Here is a 21,181-nt window from a genome sequence, read left to right as displayed (position 1 = left end):
TAGTAAAATCTTATTAGAGATTATGTTATTAAAAAATAAAAAAAAGTTTGGTGTAGGCTACTTCTTAACTCGCGTATTTTACTTAGCTCTACAGGTAGCATTTGGATTCAACGTAGCTTTATTTAAAAATTTATAAATAGAGCTATCACCATCCTGCAATGAAAAGTTTTGTATATACGCATCGAAAGTGCTTTCTATGGGTCTATTTAAATAAAGAAAGTTTGACGGACTGCACCAATAGGAACTCCGGCTCATTCCGGATCCCCACGCTCTACGAGATGCTACGCGTGGGTGCCCGTGTTTACGGTGAAACTTAGCGGCGTGCAATCTTTGCTTTTTATTATTTTGCATCTCTGTCTGCACAAAAGTATTTTAATAATCTATATCCCAGGTTTGTGTACATGTTGTTCATATTTGTAAAGAAAGGTTGAATATGAGTGTTTACATTTTTTTCCGAGTTAATAAATTTCCGAAAAGGTTGTATCATACTGTGAACGAGCGGCAGCGGAAGGTTTCCGGCGTAACAATTAGCTTTTATTGTGCTAATTAGCAGTTTTATACGTATTCCCTGTGAGCGTCCTGTGGACATTAGCCGCAGCTTTGAATTGCCCCGCGAAGTACTTTTAAGAAGGTCATTAACGTACAATTATACATTTCTTTTGATATTTCACTGTGGAGCTATTAGATTGAAGAATTTTTTATTTTAAGGACCTCAATATAAGTAGGATTTCTCATTTTCGACAAAACGTTAAAAGTAATGTGGCAATCAGAAGCATTCATCGTTATGGTTATTACAATTACAAAGTGCTGCTGCGAAATTAAAATGCCACGGCGCTGCAATGTGACTACTACACTGCTTTGTGAGGTGGCGGGCTTTGGTATCGAACTTCAACCTCGGCAAACATTTTTACGTCAGATGTTGAGTCGACGGCTTGACATGCTTTCCCAGGCAAAGAGGTTAAGGCATATTCGACTACCCATCCGCTGATTCATTGTTCAGTGAAGAGAACTAATTTGACAAAACACGACCCCTTATATAGGTGCCATTCCGTCGTGAACCGCAAGATTTTATTTTGGTCTCCATCAATACATCATGTGTCTCGGTCTCTCGGAAAAAGATTATAAATAAGGCAACTAGCGCAAAACCAGGCGAGGTAGCTAGTGCCATTAAATATAAAGAACCATAAACTGAATTACATTTTATTAGTTTTTGTAATTATATATGATAAACCCTAACTCTACGTAACAACAGCCATTTTAATTTCTTTCGCTCGCAAACAACTGGACCACATCTTTTTTTGTTTAGATAAACTCGTTTTGTTCATATATACAAGAAATTGTGACACATTAATCTTGTACGAAGCAAAAAGAATGACAGGTAAGAGAAAAAGTTTAAGGGATTTCGACGACGGGAGGCGGTCATGCACGCGGGAAGCTTTGCGTGTTCGCATTGTGTTTGAGATGTCGCCAGAGCTCTGGAGTCGGCAAAAGCCTGAACGGCGTTAGCATAAACATTCCATTTGAGTTTTAAAAATACCATACAACGGCATGATTTGATAATTACAGCTACATACGTTCGTTTTCGTGACAGCATAGCGCCCAAAACTCTTTAGTCCTTGATGACCAAAATCTTTTGAACAAGGCTTGTAATGACTTATACTTCTGTACATGTTACAGACTCGCTAACTATGTATCTCCAGAGTCGCTCTACGGGCGATAGAGAAAGTTAGACTTAGGTCACAATTGGTGAGAAGTGGCTTATTTAGGTATACACCTCGGAGGACTGATGGACGTAGAAGTCCCAAGTTGCTGGAGTAGCGAGTTCGCATCGGAAAACGCAGTGTGATCCCCTTGCGTGGACACATAATGGGAGTTGCAAGGATTTCCTGGATGCAAGCATCATATATTAGATTTGGTGGATACGACTATCTTGTTAGGTATAACGTTAGATGCTAAACTTCAATAGGGCCCACATATAAATAATTTAGCGAACAGCCTAAGTTCTGCAGCATACGCTGTTAAACAGATTCGTCATATGACAGATATAGAAACTGCTTGGCTTGTGTATTTATGTGGCATTTTATTATGGGGTAATTCTGCCGATATAGATTCTATTTTCGTCCTGCACAAGAGGGCTGTTCGTGCAATATATAAAATGGGCCAAATAGAGTCATTAAAGGATAACTTTCAAGAAGTTAAAATAATTACGGTGCATAGTCAGTACATATTTGAACATTTAATTTGTGTCCATAAAAATATAACAAAATTTAAAAAGAAAATGGACTGTAGCAATGTAACTAAAAGCAAAAATAAACTGCTTGTGCATTTTACTAGGCTACATATAATTGACACTGATATTTTATCACGCCAAACACAATCTGTCTCAACTACAAGAAATGATTTTTTTGCAAGTTCAACATGAAATCCCTATAGCTCCATCATACATCGCTGTCTATCCATATACCACGGCCATTTTTATGAGTAATTATTTAAGTTGTAAATGCGGAAGGTTGCATTAAAATGAGCTTGTGACGCAGAATGAATACGTTTAGAACAGACCCTTTGATTCGCGTCATGTTGGGAGGCTGTCTGTGTCGCAGGTGTCGGTGTAATCCACTTCAGGGAAGGGTTCGGGTAAAGGGCCGATATATTCCTTTTTTCAGTATGCGTGGAGTTCTTTATTTTGTTTAAAAATGTATCTATAAGGAAAACAGAAAAATACTCTGTGATACTATTCTCGGTTCTCTTTAGAAGAAAGGCAAATATACTTTTACATTTTTCATTAACGGATGTTGTAGCTCAATATTTACTTAAATTTAAATCTGTGACAACACTAAAATGTTCGTCCTAAATAATAACGTTCGGAGGTATAAAAGGTAGTCTTATTCAATAATTTTATGGACTTAATCAAACTTGAGCATTACGCTCAAAAAAAATTACATTTGAATTACAAATGAAATGAAAAAACTGTAATTGAAGAAAAAAAGTTACAAATCGTGAGCTCTGTATCATTATGGAAACCTGTTATTTCCCATAGTACATAAATAAATTATTTGGACGCCGTAATAAGTTCTTAGCTCACATAAGTATGGTTTTTTATATTGTTTCTATACGCGTTGTAATAAACGCGTTTAAACAAACTAAATGTTCGTACGTATATACCATATCTAGTCATAGTATATATGGGTAGATATGGGCTCGTGGCCTTCCGGGCTCCGGCATCCGGCTCCGTAAATTCCGTCAGAAACGCCTGCAGGTTTTTTGTGTTCACATATATCTGGGAAATGACTATCAGTGTTTTCGTTTTTTGTTTGCACACAACTTCATCCGGGTAACGTCATAAAATAGCGCTGAATGACGTATGTCAGAATTTAAAAAAGAATACTGAAGGTCCAGATAGCGACGTTGCAGTTCCGGTGCGGTTAAATAGTTCTGCAGATTTTGTTTGCATTTTTAGCAACGGAATGAAAAATATGAGTAACATATTTAATTATTTACTTTCAATACGCACGAACACACAAATCCTCCAAAACACGTGTTATATATATAAATTCGCGTGAGTTCAGCCGTCTATTAAACGTTGCAGATTGTTGCAGAATCATTCAAATAAATCTTTAATTTTTATTTCGTCATGGACGTTTTGATAGCGCCTTCTTCTTCGAGAATCATTTTAATTTGAAGCATATATTTTTAAATTATAAAAATATTCATTTAACTGTTTATCGCAACATGTGACCACGTGTTAAGATCTCCATTTTCGCGCGCCGCGCCTCGCTAAGCAGGGATTTGGGTATTTCGTGTAATATCTATAAAACTGGATCTCTATCTCACAGGTTTGTTTCCAGCTCGTTGACTGCACTCTGTCGGAAAGCACATGGTGTTTGATTTTGTTGATGAAAAAATATTTGTTTTGTAAAAGGTGTTAAGGAACTGGTTTCCGTAGTTCTCATATTGATAATCATTTGATTTATTTTTGCTGCATTGGAACTCTAGATTTTATAAAAATGTGGCACAACAAAGAAACTATTATAAATATGTTTGAATTTTATTGACTACGATGAGATGTCAGACCTATATGCTTTGTATTTTTTTTAGAAATGCGGGCGATAATATTAAGTTGTGTTAATATTTAAAACATTTTGAACTAAATTAATGTTACATTTAATACTGAAGGAAAAAATAGAGTTATCGTAGTTAGAAAGAACGAGACGATGAGTGTAGTTAAAATAGTTAAGTGTACTAGATGATATATCTAACATCTGAGTTTAGTTTAGACAACAGTAAATATACATTTTATAAACGTTATGAGACGACAATAACATATATTGAAAATAGTTATATACAGAGATCTAAATTCTAGATGCTAATTTAACTAAATGCAACAACAATAGAGTTAAACTATTTAACTACAGACTACATCAAAATAAAGAAAACAATAGAGAAGACACTTACATGTCAAACAGATCTATTTAGATTCTATAGACAGTCAAGAGAGCGATGTTGTGAGTATATAGGTACAGATTGTTAGATAGGATTTACAACAATAATAGTCCAAGAAGAAAAAAATCTGTGTAATTTGAACAGGTACGATTTTCTGTGTTGTGAACAATAAAAGAATGTTTAACAATGGAATTTAAAAAACTACGAAAAACGTCTTTAGGATAACATAAGGAAGACAATTATTGAAAATGAAAAAAGGGAATAAAGTAGCGTAAATCGAGATTGCTAGATGCTATCTAGGGGGAGTCTAAAGTATTCGAAATGAAGTAGTGCAACACACTAGGTTCTAGATGCAGAAAATACAAGGGGGGCAGCCGTAGAAGAAGAAAGCAATGGTATCACAGATCTACATTCTAGGTGCAGTTCATACTAGGTGGACGGTCATGGAAGAAGAGAAAGCAATGTTACACAGATATAGGTTCTAGGTGCGGTAAAGCGTAGGTCTCCGCGTGAGGTTACCGTGCTCATCGTCAAGTGGCAGGTCATGGGGCGCTGACCTCTTGCCCCACATGCCTCTGAGATTCGTCCAGCCGGGCTCTCTCTTCCAGTAGTACGCTCCTGTAGAGTAGGCTGCCACGTTATTTTGGAAATCATCATAATAAAGACTTCAAATATTGCCGATCATAATATTATGTTACAATTGTGAATTTTCTCTACCGAGTTATTAATGAAAACCATTAAATTAAATTATTCAAAAGTTTTTTATATTAATGAATGAAAGGTGAAACAAATGTTTGCCAGTGTATGCCCGACTAGTTGGCTAACGATGCATTTAAACGTTTGAAAACAAACGGGCAAAAGTGACGTAAAATTGAACTGTTTTTTGTAAAACCAAATCGTGATTCTTAAACACATCACCCCCGGTATTAAATTATATCAACGGAATTGTTGTATTTAAATATTGGAATATTTAAGAGACTTAACGATAACTTTGAATATCTTGGTAAGGGCTTTTCCCAAGCCTTTAACGGTCCAAAGCACACAGCCACTGACTCTCCGGTGACGGCGGAGTTTTCAATAACAGATTTATGTTAGATTAAAAACTCGATATTAGAAGAAAATTGGAAACTGTGAGAAATGTTCTTTTGATGCAACAAAAAGATCAGACATTTTCAAAAGTCTTTTAACTGATTGCTCTTTGATAGAGCACCTCCACTAAATAAAAACGAAAAAAATTTGTAATTTAAATATGACCGGAGGATAAATTTAACCTACTTACTTAACTTGACTTTTGCCAATTTTGAAGTATTAAGTATTTAACATTATTAAGAATTACTTTAAGGGAAAAGCTCGTTTAAAAAACTTAAATTATTTAATTTAATATTATTTTTGAGCACTATTTTTGTTGATTATGGACATAGGTATCTCACAATTTTCAATTTAGTAGCTCACAAGTTGTTCCAAGAATAATTCGATCTTGCCAACGCGTTTTGATTCGAGAGCATTGTCAAAGGCACAAAATTAGCATTACAAAAAGACTGTTCTATCGCGGCCTCATCGTAATCCTAAGCCTATAACCAATTTCGGGATCCGTTTTTCACTGTAACGATTAAGTTCACTAAAATTAAAAGGTACAATTAACCCAGGTTTTAAACTTAAATATAGTTTTAGTAATGTATCGTACTTGTTATTAAATCTCTAAAAACAAAACAATGATCAGTGTCCTTGATTCCTTGATAACATTTTTTATGAATATTCATAACTAAGTATTTAATCAAGAAAATTTTAGAATATTTTCATGTTTAATCTGAATATATTAACATAAAAAACGAAACCCCGGCGCAGAGTATTCCGTTCACGGATAATTTATTAAATCCTCTCGCCTCCAAAATAAATGTTTCCGGTTTCGCTTCGCGTTAGTAAAGTGATTTACGACTACTCGTTTACGAGCAGAGCAAGTATCGCTCTGAGCTCCGCGCTTCAGGCTCACTTGTTGCAGTTTGTCTGTGACGGCAACCCACACCACTTCATTTACAAACCTCGATTAAGTTAGCCGCTGACTTATTTAACTCCGCACCAATACCAGCTTATATTCTTAACACATTAAGTTATAGCGTATGGCTGTGATTGTGTACTACTGAACATGTCGAGCAATTAAACAGCAGTAGTAGTAGTAGCGCGTTTAGTGACAGAGCTCGTCCGGGGAAGTACTATCGCCAGCCTAAGCAGCACTGTTGCAATGCTGTGTTCCGGTCTGAAGGGTCGAATTGATGGACACAGGGCGGCATATTGCAGGACGTGCTCCTTGCATGCCCTGTGAAGTGGTTCTCTGTTTATAGGGGACAATTAAAGCGACAGGTTGCCGGACATGTGCAACATTTCATTATTAGCTGGTGCCTATAGAACGTCGCACATCGACATTGTGGTCAGTGCTGTGCACAGATATAGATATGTGGTCACATTGCCACACGACTAGACTGCATCAAAGGGCACTGACGCGCGACCCGTGCGCTCATGATGAATTATGGTCCACATGCGAATGATGTACCTAAATGCGTCGCAGTGTTGCGAGACATGTTGCGAGACATTGGGCAATTGATGGGGTAATTTTATCCCCCAGTATATCCGCACCTTAGTGTTGACAACGACAACACTAAGGTGTAACTGTATGACGTTATGTTCGACTCCGAAATTCTAAGCTAGATTAAACTGTTTCTGGCTCTCTATTTACAACGAGATCGATTTATTTATCTCAATACAAAGAACGTTGTTAAGTTAAATGAGATGGAAGCAATGGCGGTAGCCATTGTGTCAAGACTCGAGGGGCGATCGCGATCGGCGATCAATCAAACAGACGCGACCGCATCAATCTGAGCTTAGTCGCGCTCAGATAGATGTCTCGTTTGATAGGTTGAACAATTCCAATAGTTAATGCCTTTACAAGACGTATTGTTCTGGTTCTTAATGAATGTTGCTTATTTTAGCAATTCCAACCCCAGCACTCGCAATTATAGCTTCTGGCAACCCCCGACTTTTGAAGGTTTTTATGAAATATATTTTAAGATATGTTGATAAACCTAGCGATCATCGATAAAGCTAATAGTCAAAAAAGCCCAATCTTGAGTCCTTACAGTAGTAGGTACACGGTTTTTTTGTGTTTCTTTGTCATTACCGTAAGAGTTACTTCATTTGATAAAACATATTCCTCATCATCCGCCAGAAACACGATAGTCGCCCGCAGAAACTGCAATTTGCTAAATGACAGAATTGAAAGTGTCAAAGACACACTATGAAGTTCGACTAAACGAAACTACCCATACTTTAAAATGACCTTCCTGATTGAGTGCGCTGTGTTTATAAGTGGTTCGATCCCCAGCATGGGCAATTTAAGAATTTATAATTCTGAGTTATCTTTGGTTTGGTTCGTTTTCGGTCTTGGCTAGTCACCACCTTAACGACAAAAAGGTGCCGCTTGCAATTGAGCGTACCGTTGCGTAGCGATACGATGTCGCGTAGTAACCGATTAGGTTTCATATTAATTCCATAACCCTAAAGGGTTAGCCCGTTACCATTTTAGACTGAATTGCAGTCAGGGCTAACTTGTAGTGGATTAACACAAAAAAGGGAAAAAAGTTCAGCGGGAAAAGTCTCCCTCAAAAATCTGTGAGATGACAGACTCAGTAGCAAAAATTACGTAATCAATTGCAGGCTAAGTCAATTTTCTATATAATTTACCATTTGTTTACAAATCCAAACGACGTCTGCTCTGGAATGGCTTCTTTACGGTAGGTAGTTGAATTGCATTGCATATCTACTGTCAATTATAATAATTAACATTCGTTAATTACTCCTTATTTGGGAAAATACACCTAATATTGAAAATATGGACAAAGAAAGGTATGAACAATAATTTGTTACCCAAGCAATCTATCATGGAATAAACATTTTTAACTAGAAAGTATTTGAATAGCTGAGATATTGTTATGGCTGAATCAGGTAAGTTATAAGTACCTAGGCCTCTCTCATACAGAGCCACACATCCCGTTTGCTTTGGAGGCCTTTGCTTCTAGTGCCCAACACGTTAATTATTGTTTACGCGTATTACACCTGGCTCCTTTTTTGCGTAGCCACAGCCAATACCGGGACTTGTATAGCAATTAGTTTACTATACAAGTTGCGGTATGGTTCTTAGTTGCTTTTAGTAAATTTGGTTGTGAAATAAAAAGCTTATTTCCACATAAGAAAGAGATTGTGAAGGGTCGCGATAGTTACCGTTGTTGTATAGTTGGACCTGCTTGTTGGGCCGCTTGCCCCAGGCGCCGTGGAGGGCCGACCAGGCTTTCTTCTCCGGACTGTCCATGGGTAAGTTGTCAGCTTCGTCCTGGACACAAGCAATTTGATTGTGAAACAAATGAAAATCCTCAAGCAGCTGCATATTAAGCTTGCTAACTATTGATGTCAATATTAAGCTTACGCATCTTGATGTCATAAGTCGTAAGTAATTATGTTTACCTCATAAGAAAGCTAACGTTTACAGAGATAGAGACAGCTATTCTCGGAGCATCTCTACATGATCTAATTAGAAAGGATAAACTGTACGAGTTAAGCGGTGATAGCCCAATGGGAAGGACTTCGACTTCACTTTCGGGGGGCGAGTTCGTATCCCAGCGTGCACTTCTAACTTTTCTAAGTTATGTGCGTTTTAAGCATTTAAAATATCACTTGCTTCAACGGTAAAGAAAATCATCGTGTTTAAACCTGCATTTCTGAGAGTTCTCCTTAATGTTCTCAAAGGTGTGTACCAATCCACACTGGGCCAGCGTGGTGTACTACAGTCTTAACCCTCTCTCTTTGTAGGAGGATACCCGTGCCCTGTAGTGGGCCGTTAATGGGTTGATATGATGGTGATGATGATGAAATGTATATCCTTTTCTGACTTGATTACAAGAAGCTAGTTTTATACTCAAAATAAATGTGTTGTGAACTCGAACGGCCGATGGATTGCGGTGTCCCCAGGTGCTGGAAAAGTGACTCCGTTCTAAAAAGGATAGTGACAGTGTTCGAAGCTCCCTTTAGGTTGTTCGATCATTATATGTCATCAAATGAATCGCCGAACACAAGAACTATGAAGTACTGAAACTGCTAGAGGGTCCTATGAACACCGCCGATTCAATAACCTTTCAAAATAGTTGTTAATCAGTTATTTTCTGAGGACTTCCGCCCTGGCCCCAGTTAACAATCTGCCGCCAAATAAGGATCGCCGAGCGAATCGCGAGCTTGAATTAATCCAGTAGGTATCGGTTAAATAGTTAGTTCGTTTATTTAACTACCCTACCCCTAACAGTTAGCAGTGCACATTTGGAATGCTAACTTGTAGTGAAATAAAATAATAACAATTTTATAGCGACAACTTATAACAGATATCTTAATCTCATAGCACATTATGTCTGGATATCACATAAAACCGCTGGTTAGCAACTGCAAGGAAATTGACTGAAACTGGAATGTTCTGCCGGTGAATTTGTGCCGATTATTATTTCTGACTTTGATTTGCGTGCGCACAATGCGTGGGCGTATATATCTAACAAAAACAAACAAATCCGTAAAAACACGATTTTGATACGCGAATCATGCGATTAATCACAACCCGTCTGCGGACCGCTGCCTTCCAATATCTGCTCCAATATTTCATCTCGCCCCCGCCAGTGCTGACTTGGCCGATAGGTTATGATACTGTCGAGATTTGCCTTCGCATAGATTTATTGGTAATGCATGACGATAATTGGTTTTGTAATATATTGAGGGTATTAATTATGGATCAATGTCAAATGGATTTTAGATAACTTGCGTCCTTAAACTACGCGAAACATAGAAATTAAATCAACGATACCTCTTTTACCTAATCTAATGCGTAGATTAGGAGGAGTTACGACGTAACACATGAACATACAAACAATGGACTGAAAAATTGAAAAATATTGTAAATGTACATACTTGTTGCATCGGCATGGCGTGCTCGTAAGCAACCTCGTAGTCCTCGTAGTCAGGTTCCGGAGCGGTGCGCTTGCCCCACGAGCCGTGGAAGTTGGCCCACTTCTCCTAAACATTGACAGAGTTCATATTACTTTTCAAGCGAGTAAAAGTTATATTACTTAAAACAATACTTAACAGACACGTAGTAATTAGTCTCTTCTAGATTTCAATATTTTTAAAAGTTACTTTTTTCTTATTATGGGCTTATTCCTTTATAGTTCAGTACAATGCTGGAAATAGACGACGGCAAAATAAATAAAATCATATGCTTACTGGTGCACGTTTTCCCCAAGCTGAGCTCATGTCTTGCCAGCCCCGTTTGCCCCATGCCGAGCTCATGTCCTGCCAGCCCCGTTTGCCCCAAGCGGAGTTTAGGTCTTGCCAGCCACGCTTGCCCCACGGAGTCTGATATAAATCCCTCCATGCTCGTTTGCCCCATGCGGTGTTCAGGTCCTGCCATCCCCTTTTCCCCCAAGCTGAGTTTAAGTCTTGCCATCCTCTTTTACCCCAGGCCGAGTTCAAGTCTTGCCATCCTCTTTTACCCCACGCTGAGTTCAGATCTTGCCATCCTCGCTTTCCCCACGCTGAGTTTAAGTCCTGCCAGCCACGTTTGCCCCAGGCCGAGCTCATGTCTTGCCACCCCCTTTTGCCCCATCCTCCGCCTCCGTGTAAACTTGACCACGCTCTCTTCTCTTCTTCTGTGAGTTCTACGTCGGTCTCCGCCTGAAAAAACATTCTACTTAGATATTGTATATTTATACTACCTATGCGCACCGTCCGCATTTAATTTCGGTTTTTTAAACTTTGCGGGAACTGTCTATTTTACCGGGCTACAAAATATCTCATAGCAGTCTCTAAGATGCTATCTCTGTCAAAGATTTCGTCAAGATATTTTTGCTTTAAGTCCTACTACAAGCGAGCAAGTAACAAAGTAAGTTTTTTAATCTCAGTGTTTCACGGTATAGAAAGTTTTATGGCTTTCACAAAGATGCATTTAGTGCAATCAGTGTAGTAGTTGGACCGAACATGAATAAAAACACACTGGCATTCGCATTATACGTATGGAAGTATAGATGAGCACACCTCACCGGGAAATCACCTACTATTACCACTCATGCAGTAAATCGCGGTAAAGTACACAACACAGTTCTTGGTGAGAAGCTAAGCTTCGAATAATGACTGGAATTTTGCCGTCTGTTTAATACTGTCGGTCGGTTTCAATATCTTTCTCCCTCGGATTAGTTTTCAGTGATTTTAATTATGTTAGATTAGTTACACATGATCGGACAGACAGTGTTTGCGCAGAGGTATTCTGTCGATCCGAATATTAATTGTTGTTTTGGTGAACATTTTGGGATTATTAGAGTGGAAACTTAACCTTTTCTCTTTGGAATTATTTGGAATTTTCTTGTTTAAAGTTGATTAAGTTGATAATACTTTGCGTGTTCAAGACGGATTACTAGGTACATTCGATACCGGGGTCGGTCAAAGAATTTGTATTAGATTTACTTTAATACTTATAATGAGTGTGTCCACCACAGAGCTTTTTATCCCAGTTTTTATTACTAACATGTGATAATAAGCATGAAAGCACGCCAATCCACATTCGAATAGCGTGTCTATGTTCTTAAACCCTCTCTACCGTGGGGGAGGCTTGTGCCAGCATTATGATGTTATTAGGCTGAGGATGATCAGCTATACTTTGCGATTCTTTTATGTCAAATTGAAACTTGTATAGAAACAAGAAATTGTATTATGTTTTTTTTTTTTTTTTTTTTACTACGACAATACACACATCGCCATCAAGCCCCAAAGTAAGCGTAGCTTGTGTTATGGGTACTACGATGACTGATGAATATTTTTATGAATAATATACATAAAATACTTATAATATACAGATAAACACCCAGACACTGAAAAACATTCATGTTCATCACAGAAACATTTTCCAGTTGTGGGAATCGAACCCACGGCCTTTGACTCAGAAAGCAGGGTCGCTGCAAACTGGGCCGTCCGTATTATGTTGCAATAAAAATATTAACTTTTATTAAATAGAATTCAACAAAGGATATGTTTTCGCACAAATGCAGGTTTTATTAAACCGATTAGAGACTTCTGTAGCAGGTAGGAGTTCGTTGTTCAAGTCACTCTTTCAAGTAATTTAACTTGTCTAAAGGAAACAAAGGCGGTCTGAATACCAGTACGACTGGAGACGTCTTTCAAGTTCTGTAAACGCTCCCAAATAATAATGTTAATTGCAGTAAAAGTTTAAATGTCAATTACTGGTAATATTGTCTTGTATAAATATGATATATACAAATATTACCAGTACCAGTTCCATACTTAAGCTAAGATATATCTAATTGTTGTCACATTGAAAAGGAGGAGATTATTTTGCCATACATTATTGGAGATGTTAATCGATAGGTCCTTTCATTCTTAATTAATGTATTGGTTTTTCTATATTTTAAAGGGTATCGATTAATTCAAATTCAAGAGGATCGGACAAAAGCTGAGCAAATCAGCTAGAGTGGGAACTTCAACTGCTTTGCTATTAGTTGTTGCAACAGTTAAATTAACTTTTACATGTATATTAACGGTAGATATATAAAACAATGAAGTTTTGAGGAAACTTAGGATCCCTATATTTCCTAGAATAGATTTTATAAACCTCTAAGCTCTATACTTTCTTATTATGACTACTTATTATGAGGAACTTATGTTGGATTATTCTGTGTCATAGTCTAAATAAGGCTTAATTTAGATGTTAAAATATCTATTCTCCCACGGGACTCCTCCCACAATGAGAGTTTATCCTGTTATCGAACAAATAAGTACATAAGAAAGCTTTAATTTGAATTTGAACGTATCGGTCTCGGAAAAAATTTGAACGCGGTTAAATTACAACGATTTATTAGGAAAAAAGTGAACCTCAAAGCTTTGATAATGGGAATGACTGGTTTAATTAGTAACACACGACTGGGTAAAAGATATTGGCGCTAAAGTATTTGTTGAGAAGAATTTTAATTGTACTGTTTTTAAGGCAAGCAGAGGGTTTCTCTCGTACGTATTTAAAACGGTTTTTAACGATCGAGTTTCTTTTACTGTCTTACTGGTGGTAGAAAAAAAATAACTTCTATTAAAATTCAAAATTTATTTATTTCAAGTAACTAGGCATACTTTATATACACTTTAGAAACGTCAAGTATGTCTACATAAAAAATGCATGTCGTATCTAGATAAAAAATACGTACGTAAGTTTACCAATCTCGGGGTTTTTATGACGAAGTAGGTACCAATATAAGGAAAGCTCTTGCTAAGTGTACCTATTACCATTATGTTGTTCTTGTATCTTTGACAAATATGTAGCCATGTTTTTAGGAGATTTTCGAATCAATCTTTATAAATAAAAAAGCTGATCAGTTATTTTGTTCATTGATTAATCGTCTCTTGACCAAACAGAAAGGTTTTTATATTATAACAGAAAGCCGACAACAAACGTAGTAATAGCGTAGGCGGGCGATGCGAAGTGGTGGATTGCGGTAGGTATATTCAAATTCAAAATTCATTTATTTCAAGTAGGCCTAATACAAGCACTTTTGAAACGTCAAGTCTGTCCGTGTGTAGTGACTCTACCACTATATTCCACTATATTATATCTATATTGGGTAGAATAGCGAATGAAAGTTTGTATTCAAAACTTACGTCTGGGAATCGCTAGTGTCAAATTTTTAAATAGTGTGCCACCATTGCTGATAAATAAAAAATAATGTTTATAATTCAAAATTCATTTATTTCAAGTAGGCTTAGTTTATAAGCACTTTTAAAACGTCAAGATTAAGACAAGAAAGTTTAAGATAGTTCATTATCTTATGTTTTAGTTATTCGGAATACTTTATTACTTTAACTAAACAACAGCTGCCGGTAACAGATTATGTTTAAAACGGAAAATTCTCAACAAATATTAATGGCTGCGCGAACCTTTATTCCGTTTTTCTGTTTACTGTTGGTATTTGAACGCATTGTTGCGGCTTTTTAACTTGCTTTGAGCCCGAGGAAACAGGCTTTCAAAGTTATTTAACTGTTTTGTAAAAATAAAGGCAAGCTGCATAGTTAGTTGTTACTTACGTAACTGTAGCTTGAGGTATTCAGATTTACTCTGGAGAAATACGTATAACGACAGTAGTTGAGACACCTAAGCGAGTAAGATTCCCGCGGAAAAGTATTTTGTTTTAATTTTAACATGTATTATTTGAAATACCTACTCAAGATGGATTTCCAATAACGAACCTTCTTATCTAGAACGTTTAAAGTAGCAGTCAGAAGTAGAAGACTGTCAGTAAATATTATAAGATTACAAGTAAAAAATAAGAATATTTGGTTCAAATAAACTAAAACACACGTTTTCATCACGCACTAAAAATAATAAAGTAATCAGATATTAGTTACGACTTAAGCACCTAAGCATTTTACCTTTGCCAATATTTTAATTTCATTGTAGGCGAAACACAACCATTTATTTAAACAACATTAAGCATATTTGTTAGCTTGCCACTTCTTTGATATTCACTCTTAATTAGTTTGAACAATTCGCTCCACAATCATTCGATCATCATTCATCATCTCCAAATGATAGTTTTGTCATCCGCACTACAAAAACAATATGTTATATGACAACAACATTTAATTTAATACTACAGTTAGACTAGTTTAAAATTAACTTTCACATTTTTGTAAGTTCGTTAATCGTTTATTACTTCCATGTAAAGCTGATATGATCATCATCCACAATCAATTACCGGCCCACTATAGGGAACGCGTCTCCTCTAAGATTGAGAAGGGTAGTCTACACATGCCTTTGAGAACGTTATGGAGAGCTCAGGGATGCAAGTTTCCTCACTATGTTTTCCTTCACCGCTAAAGCAAGTCATATTTAAATTGCTTAAATTAAAAATGCACATAAATCCGAAAAGTTAGTGGTGCGTGCCGGGGCTCGAACTCGGTCTCCACGAAAGAAAAGCCGAACCCTTACCCACTAGGCTATCACTGCTTTTTTAATAATAAAATGTTCCCAAAGTATTGTTTGCTTGCTGTTGCTTTTCACTCGAGAAAATCACTCACATCTAAATAATTTTCCTAACGCGGCAATACAAGTACAAGTTAAAAGAACTATAAACAAATGGCACCTACGCTAGCTCTTCGTCTAGACGTTTAAACCAGTTTTCTTTCACAAACAGCATTCCTGCAAGGGTTTTCTTTCTTGTTTTTAGTCATTACGTTCATTTGTTGCAGCGCTGTGTTTATTTTTGTTTACTATGCAAATGCGGCGCGACAGGCGGGACCGCGACCTAAGTTTAAAGTTGCTTTAAACAGATTTTATGTACGGATATTTAATCTTCACCGAGCATTACGGTACCACTTAAGTACTCCAAATAAACGAGGGTTATCTTACGTAGCACGCATTCATGAGAATAATTAATAAGAATAGCGCATTTTCTCTTTGTATATAATATATACTTTTACTACAAAAAAATAATTGGCTTATTGTAGATATTGTGCCAAAATACTAATTGCTTATGAAAGTTTACCAATAACTTTTTTTCATTTTTTTATTCTCTATCTATCTGTCGGTTGGTCTATTTGTTTCGCTTAAACTTTGAAACGGGTGGAGATTTTGGCGGAACTTTACAGGCAGGTACACAAGAAGTAATATAGGCTACTATTTATTTCGGAAATCTACCATTAAGGGGTAAATGGGGGGGTCGAAAGACTATATGAGAGATTCGTTATCAAGCAGGCGTTACTTTGCCAGGTATTGATCTACATTGAAAATTAAGCTTAATTTGGTATACTCTGCGAAAAGAAGGAGAATCTGTACGGTCATTTATATTACCTTTGAATTTATAAAATAGAAAAAAAGACATAAATTAAGATTACCCAAGACTAGATCTAAGTATGGCAGTAAAACTATACAGGTTTAGGGCTACTAACACTACTGTACAATAGTCTACCGAAAGAGATTTTTTGCGAGAAATCTAAATTTAAATCATTTAAGATAAGCTAAAAAGCATTGCTAAAATTTGAATTCATTGTTGGTAAAACCGCACAGCTAGCTTGGAGCTAATAATGAAGTTTAGAAATAATAATATATTTTTTCCAGAGTTAGTACTAAGCTGTAGTAACAAAGTCGTAATGTTCAACGTAACCTGAATTTCATTAAGTCGCAAAAATTAACAGTCCATGCTAGTATAAGAGCAAGCCGAGAGGTCCGAGGAGGCCTGCGCAAGCCGGGGGAGGCCGCAGGGGGCAAAATTTTCCTAATTTCATAAGCGGTCGCTGCTTTAAACGATTCTAAACGGGACGAGATTGCCATATTTACTTCTAATGTTTTGGCAAACCGCATTTCCCTTAATTTGTACATTTTATTTAATGTGTAAGACTTTAGTGTTCTGTACATTACGTATGCTTTCGTATCTACTTGCGGTATATGTACGTAGATAAAAAACTGCTGTCGTACATAGTTGCAATTCCAATTGGATATATATCTACCAATACTGCAAAATTTTTATAATATCGAATAGAGCAGGCGTACTTTGTGGAAGTATATGTTTAGAAATGAACATTATTTGGCATAATATGGCACAACCAGATATATCTGTTTGGTTTATTTAAGTGTTGTTACGTCCGTGTATGCATAAGTTTCTCGTGCATTATTCAACTGCTCCGCCATACTAATGTCACACACACACATACGCTGATTGCTTTCCGGCAACAGTACCTATCTGTAAATTTGAGACGATCTGATTGTCTGACTGCGTCTGGAGATGATAAAAAAGATTCGTATTTCTGCTTTGAACAAAACTGTGGGAGTTACGAAGTGTTTAATTCAACTTAAGTTTATAAAATTGTCATAAATAGCACAGCGACAGCCAAGTTAGTTTCAGTGCTCCATCTCGCAAATGAATAAAGAATATACCCGAGCTTTGAAAGTAGAATTAATTCGCCGGTAACTTTTATTCCAGTAGACAATTTGAAACATCAAGTCTCTCTATTTGTAAACACTAGGATCAGTTCAGCAGGGCAGGCAGGGCTAGCACGGACAGGAGATCATGTCATATCCCCCCATTATATCCCCTAGCAAGCGATATAACTAGCCATAAAATCTAAGCAGTCGTTGTAATCAAAATCCATATTATACAATTTAGATTGCTATTGCTCGGACAAAAGGACAAACAGACACCAAGCTACTGAAGGAGGCGCCACTGACGCACGCACTCCGTACCCTCAATGTGATAGCCGAGAAGACGGATTTATTTTGTTGCACTCTGAGTGAACTCATAAATATAGCGATTTGGATTTTATCATATACACTATCGTTATATATATTATTAAAATTTACATAACATGCTGCATTGTCGTATTAGGATAACTTTTTCCTGTAATGACAAAAATGTAAGATGGGAATAAATAAATAAATAAATTAATATTTTAAAACGTCTGAGGAAGTCATCATCATCACTTAAGACTTTACGCTAGTAAGTGTAAAGTCCTATAACCCGTTATTGGACTTTACACGCCTTTAAGAACATTGTGGAGAAGTAAGCAGGTTCCCTCACAGTGTTTTCCTTCACCGCTAAACGAATTCTTTAAAAGGCACGTTCTCGGAAGAGTTAAGAGTTCGTGCCGCATATTTGTCGCCCTTCCGAAAGCGTAACCCATATGCTAACTTTTGAGTAATGTATTGTTGAAATAATTTTAGGAGCTTAAAAAGACAATTATTTTAAAAGATACACAGATGTTGTAGATTATGTTGTGAAGCTTCTGTAAATAGTGAATAATACTGCGGTAGGGGTACTTTGATTAGGTTTACGTAATAGTTTAATAGGTTTGTCAGTCGAGGCTTTTGTCGTGCAAACAAAAGTACATTCTGTTGTACTGGCTGCAGGCTGCGAAGCGGCCTGTGGGGCGGACAGTTATTGTTGTCAGACTTGAGTTGCCCTTCTGTGGACATCTCTCCTGGACAATATAATCATAGAATTGGCTGTTCTGTTATTAAAGAGACTTATTGTTCTACACATTTCATTGCCATCTATATCATAATAAATTAGTACGAAATAGATGCCATAATTTTGTTTAATAAAAACATACAATTTATATCTCAGAAAATAATTATTGTTCATACCTCTTAGGTTTATGCATTTAGATACACCAAACAGAAAATGTGAGTTGGAGAGGCAGTATCTATTACTGTTTCAGACACTTATTCAGAATATAATATTTCATTGAGCATAAAATCTTCACTAAATTAGATTAATAAATGCACAACCTAGTATCAAATAATGATGGCATGTGTGAACATTGTCTAAACAAAACTACACTGCTTTTAGATTCGTTTAAAAGAGGGGAAAAATTTCTTCTTCTTTCGTTTGGAGCGACACATGCAAACATATTAATTGATTTTCCAACACATGTTAGGTGAAAATATGGCACAAAATTTTTTCTTTGCAAAGGAAATACCAAAAAGGTTTGTATTTGTTTAGGACGTCAGATTTTATGTGTTGCCGCTTCCAACTGCCAACACCCAATAGCTTTTTAATTTAAAATAATTTACCTTTTCTCGTTTCTTTGAAGCTTTGAGCAACAATTAAAATAAATCTACTTAAAGGGGATGTGTCATAGCTGACATCACTCCAGTGTATGTACGGTCTGGTGAAAGTATAAATAATGAACTGAAAGTTATACAATATCAAATTTCAAAGATTTACGCTAACTGGGATGTGCCGATATTGTATATCTATAAATGTATGCATTTGTAACATTTAATTAATGCTTGAGCTATGTCTATGTTTTATATTAAAACGTCCTCGCTAAAATTATTTTAAAGTAGGGTTTGTTAATATGTTTTTATAATGTCAATTGTTGATGAAATTCAATAAACATAAATTAGTTTAATTCTGTAAACATAACGCAAGAATGGTGGGAAACGCATTCCGATCTCTTTATTGAGGAGCACAGAGTTTTTAGTGGGTGCAACAACCGTTTCCCCTATGGGAGTGATCCCCTAAGGTAGATACATTTTTAACTAATAAATAACCGACCTCTTAACGAAATGCTATTCCAAATAGCTTCTAGTTGCGAAAAAATATGCAACTCCTATCTAAGTTAGTTAGATGGGAAATGTCTTCGTACCCCAACTGATATGTCGTAATCATACTGAATACATCTGCGTAACCTTTTTGAGTGAACAGTTGTTATGTTAGGTTGTGTTATTGCGTCTACAATGTATGTTTATGCGATAGAAGCAATCGCGATCGATTTGCAATGTTGATTTGTCATGTTTTAAGATTTCCGTTGTCTGTGTCCAACACTGTTCATCAGATCTATATGAAATTTAATTTTGGAACAAATAAATAATTATGCATATCCGTTATGCTCGAACAAAAGTGAAACCAACCTGCGCAGGCGGCGCGTCGTGCGGCGCGTCGGCCGCCGCCGCCGCCAGCGAGGCGAGCGCGATCAGCGCGGCTACGCAGAACCGCATCTGGAACAATAATACGACATTGTCAAATAAAGGACAGAGAACAGTTGTCACTACCCCTTCTTTTCCCACGGGTGTCGTACGAGGCGACTTAGGGAATATAACGGAGAGCGGGCAGCCGCGTACTCTGTGCAACGACAACCATCTATTGCGGTCACCATACTGTCTGCCCAGACTGGTGATTATGGCCAAACCCCCCCGGAGTACTTAACCAAATCCAAACCGGCTATATACCTTCAATTTTTTATGTTAGGAGGAATTGATTTAGATTTGGAATATGGAGCTAACAAAATGTTATGTCGAATAATCAATTCTTCCTTTTTTAAAACAGTTGAAAAAGCCGATGGCAGGGCTTGCTTGCCGAGACCATGGTTGCATGCGTGTGCCCACTGGTCCCAGCCAATCGTGATTTGAAAAATAGATTCATTGATCTTAGGAAAATAAGTGCAGGGCGATAAGCCACGCTGTAAGTTTGAAAAAATTTACTCTTCTACAGAGTGACGCCACCGGTTTTCCACGGCAACATTCGTGTTCTCACAGCGGTTGTTTAAGCTGATGTATGTCGACTTCCAGGCTTTTATATTTAACGGTTATTCACATATATGGTCTTCTATTAGGATCAATAGCCTTAGTACAAGATAAGCTCGCGCGCAATCGAGTTCTTTATGGAAATACCTATACCTACCATACCATACCCACCCCTAATCGATTACTACTCGACATCGTACCAGAACGTTTTATCGCATAGCGGCACGTCTTTGTCGGTAGGGTGGTAAATAGCAACGGCCAAAGCCTCCAGACCAGAGAAGATTCAAAAATTATAAATTCCCAAAATACCCCACCGGCGATCTTATCCGGGACCACTCACCGCTCACTGCTGCGCCAGGGAGGTTTGGATATTAAGGTTTTCTATCCAGGAGCCAGCCTGAAGTTTGGAAGGTTTGACAGTTTCGAGCTTAATGTGCTGCCCCGTACCACGGAGAGTTCCGTTAAAAACCAGCGTGGTGGGTTAACGCTCCAATTATTTCTCTCGTATAAGAGAGTAGGCCTTTGCTTAGCTGTGGGACGGCAATAGATCGAGGGTGATGGTAACTGTGACCGCAATCCCAATTACTTGCTAATTCACGTATTTAATACTTAGTATAGCGAAGCGATTTTAATAGCTGTGAT

The 21,181-nt window shown here is 37.1% G+C and overlaps 2 protein-coding genes across 4 annotated transcripts in view; one reads left to right on the top strand and one right to left on the bottom strand.

Annotated features, from left to right (window-relative positions):
* Positions 1-21,181, top strand: part of LOC120625283 (cytochrome b5-like) — a 107,536-nt gene that overhangs the window by 15,155 nt on the left and 71,200 nt on the right. The window lies entirely within an intron of this gene.
* LOC120625282 (prothoracicostatic peptides-like) overlaps positions 1-21,181 on the bottom strand; it is a 73,204-nt gene that overhangs the window by 3,648 nt on the left and 48,375 nt on the right. Inside the window, exons 2-6 of one of the 3 annotated variants that reach the window (XM_039892298.1) lie at positions 19,928-20,014; positions 10,747-11,196; positions 10,435-10,539; positions 8,713-8,821; positions 4,960-5,070 (exon numbers count right to left, since the gene is read on the bottom strand). In XM_039892298.1, the coding sequence (XP_039748232.1) occupies positions 4,960-5,070; positions 8,713-8,821; positions 10,435-10,539; positions 10,747-11,196; positions 19,928-20,014 (862 nt within the window). The remainder of the gene's footprint in view (positions 1-4,959; positions 5,071-8,712; positions 8,822-10,434; positions 10,540-10,746; positions 11,197-19,927; positions 20,015-21,181) is intronic. The other 2 variants (XM_039892300.1, XM_039892301.1) reach the window with 2 other exon arrangements.

Source organism: Pararge aegeria, chromosome 7, assembly GCF_905163445.1.
Source record: "Pararge aegeria chromosome 7, ilParAegt1.1, whole genome shotgun sequence".
In the NCBI taxonomy this organism is placed as follows: Eukaryota; Metazoa; Arthropoda; class Insecta; order Lepidoptera; family Nymphalidae; genus Pararge; species Pararge aegeria.
Note: the sequence above shows the minus strand (reverse complement) of the source record. Positions and strands in the feature narration are given on the sequence as shown.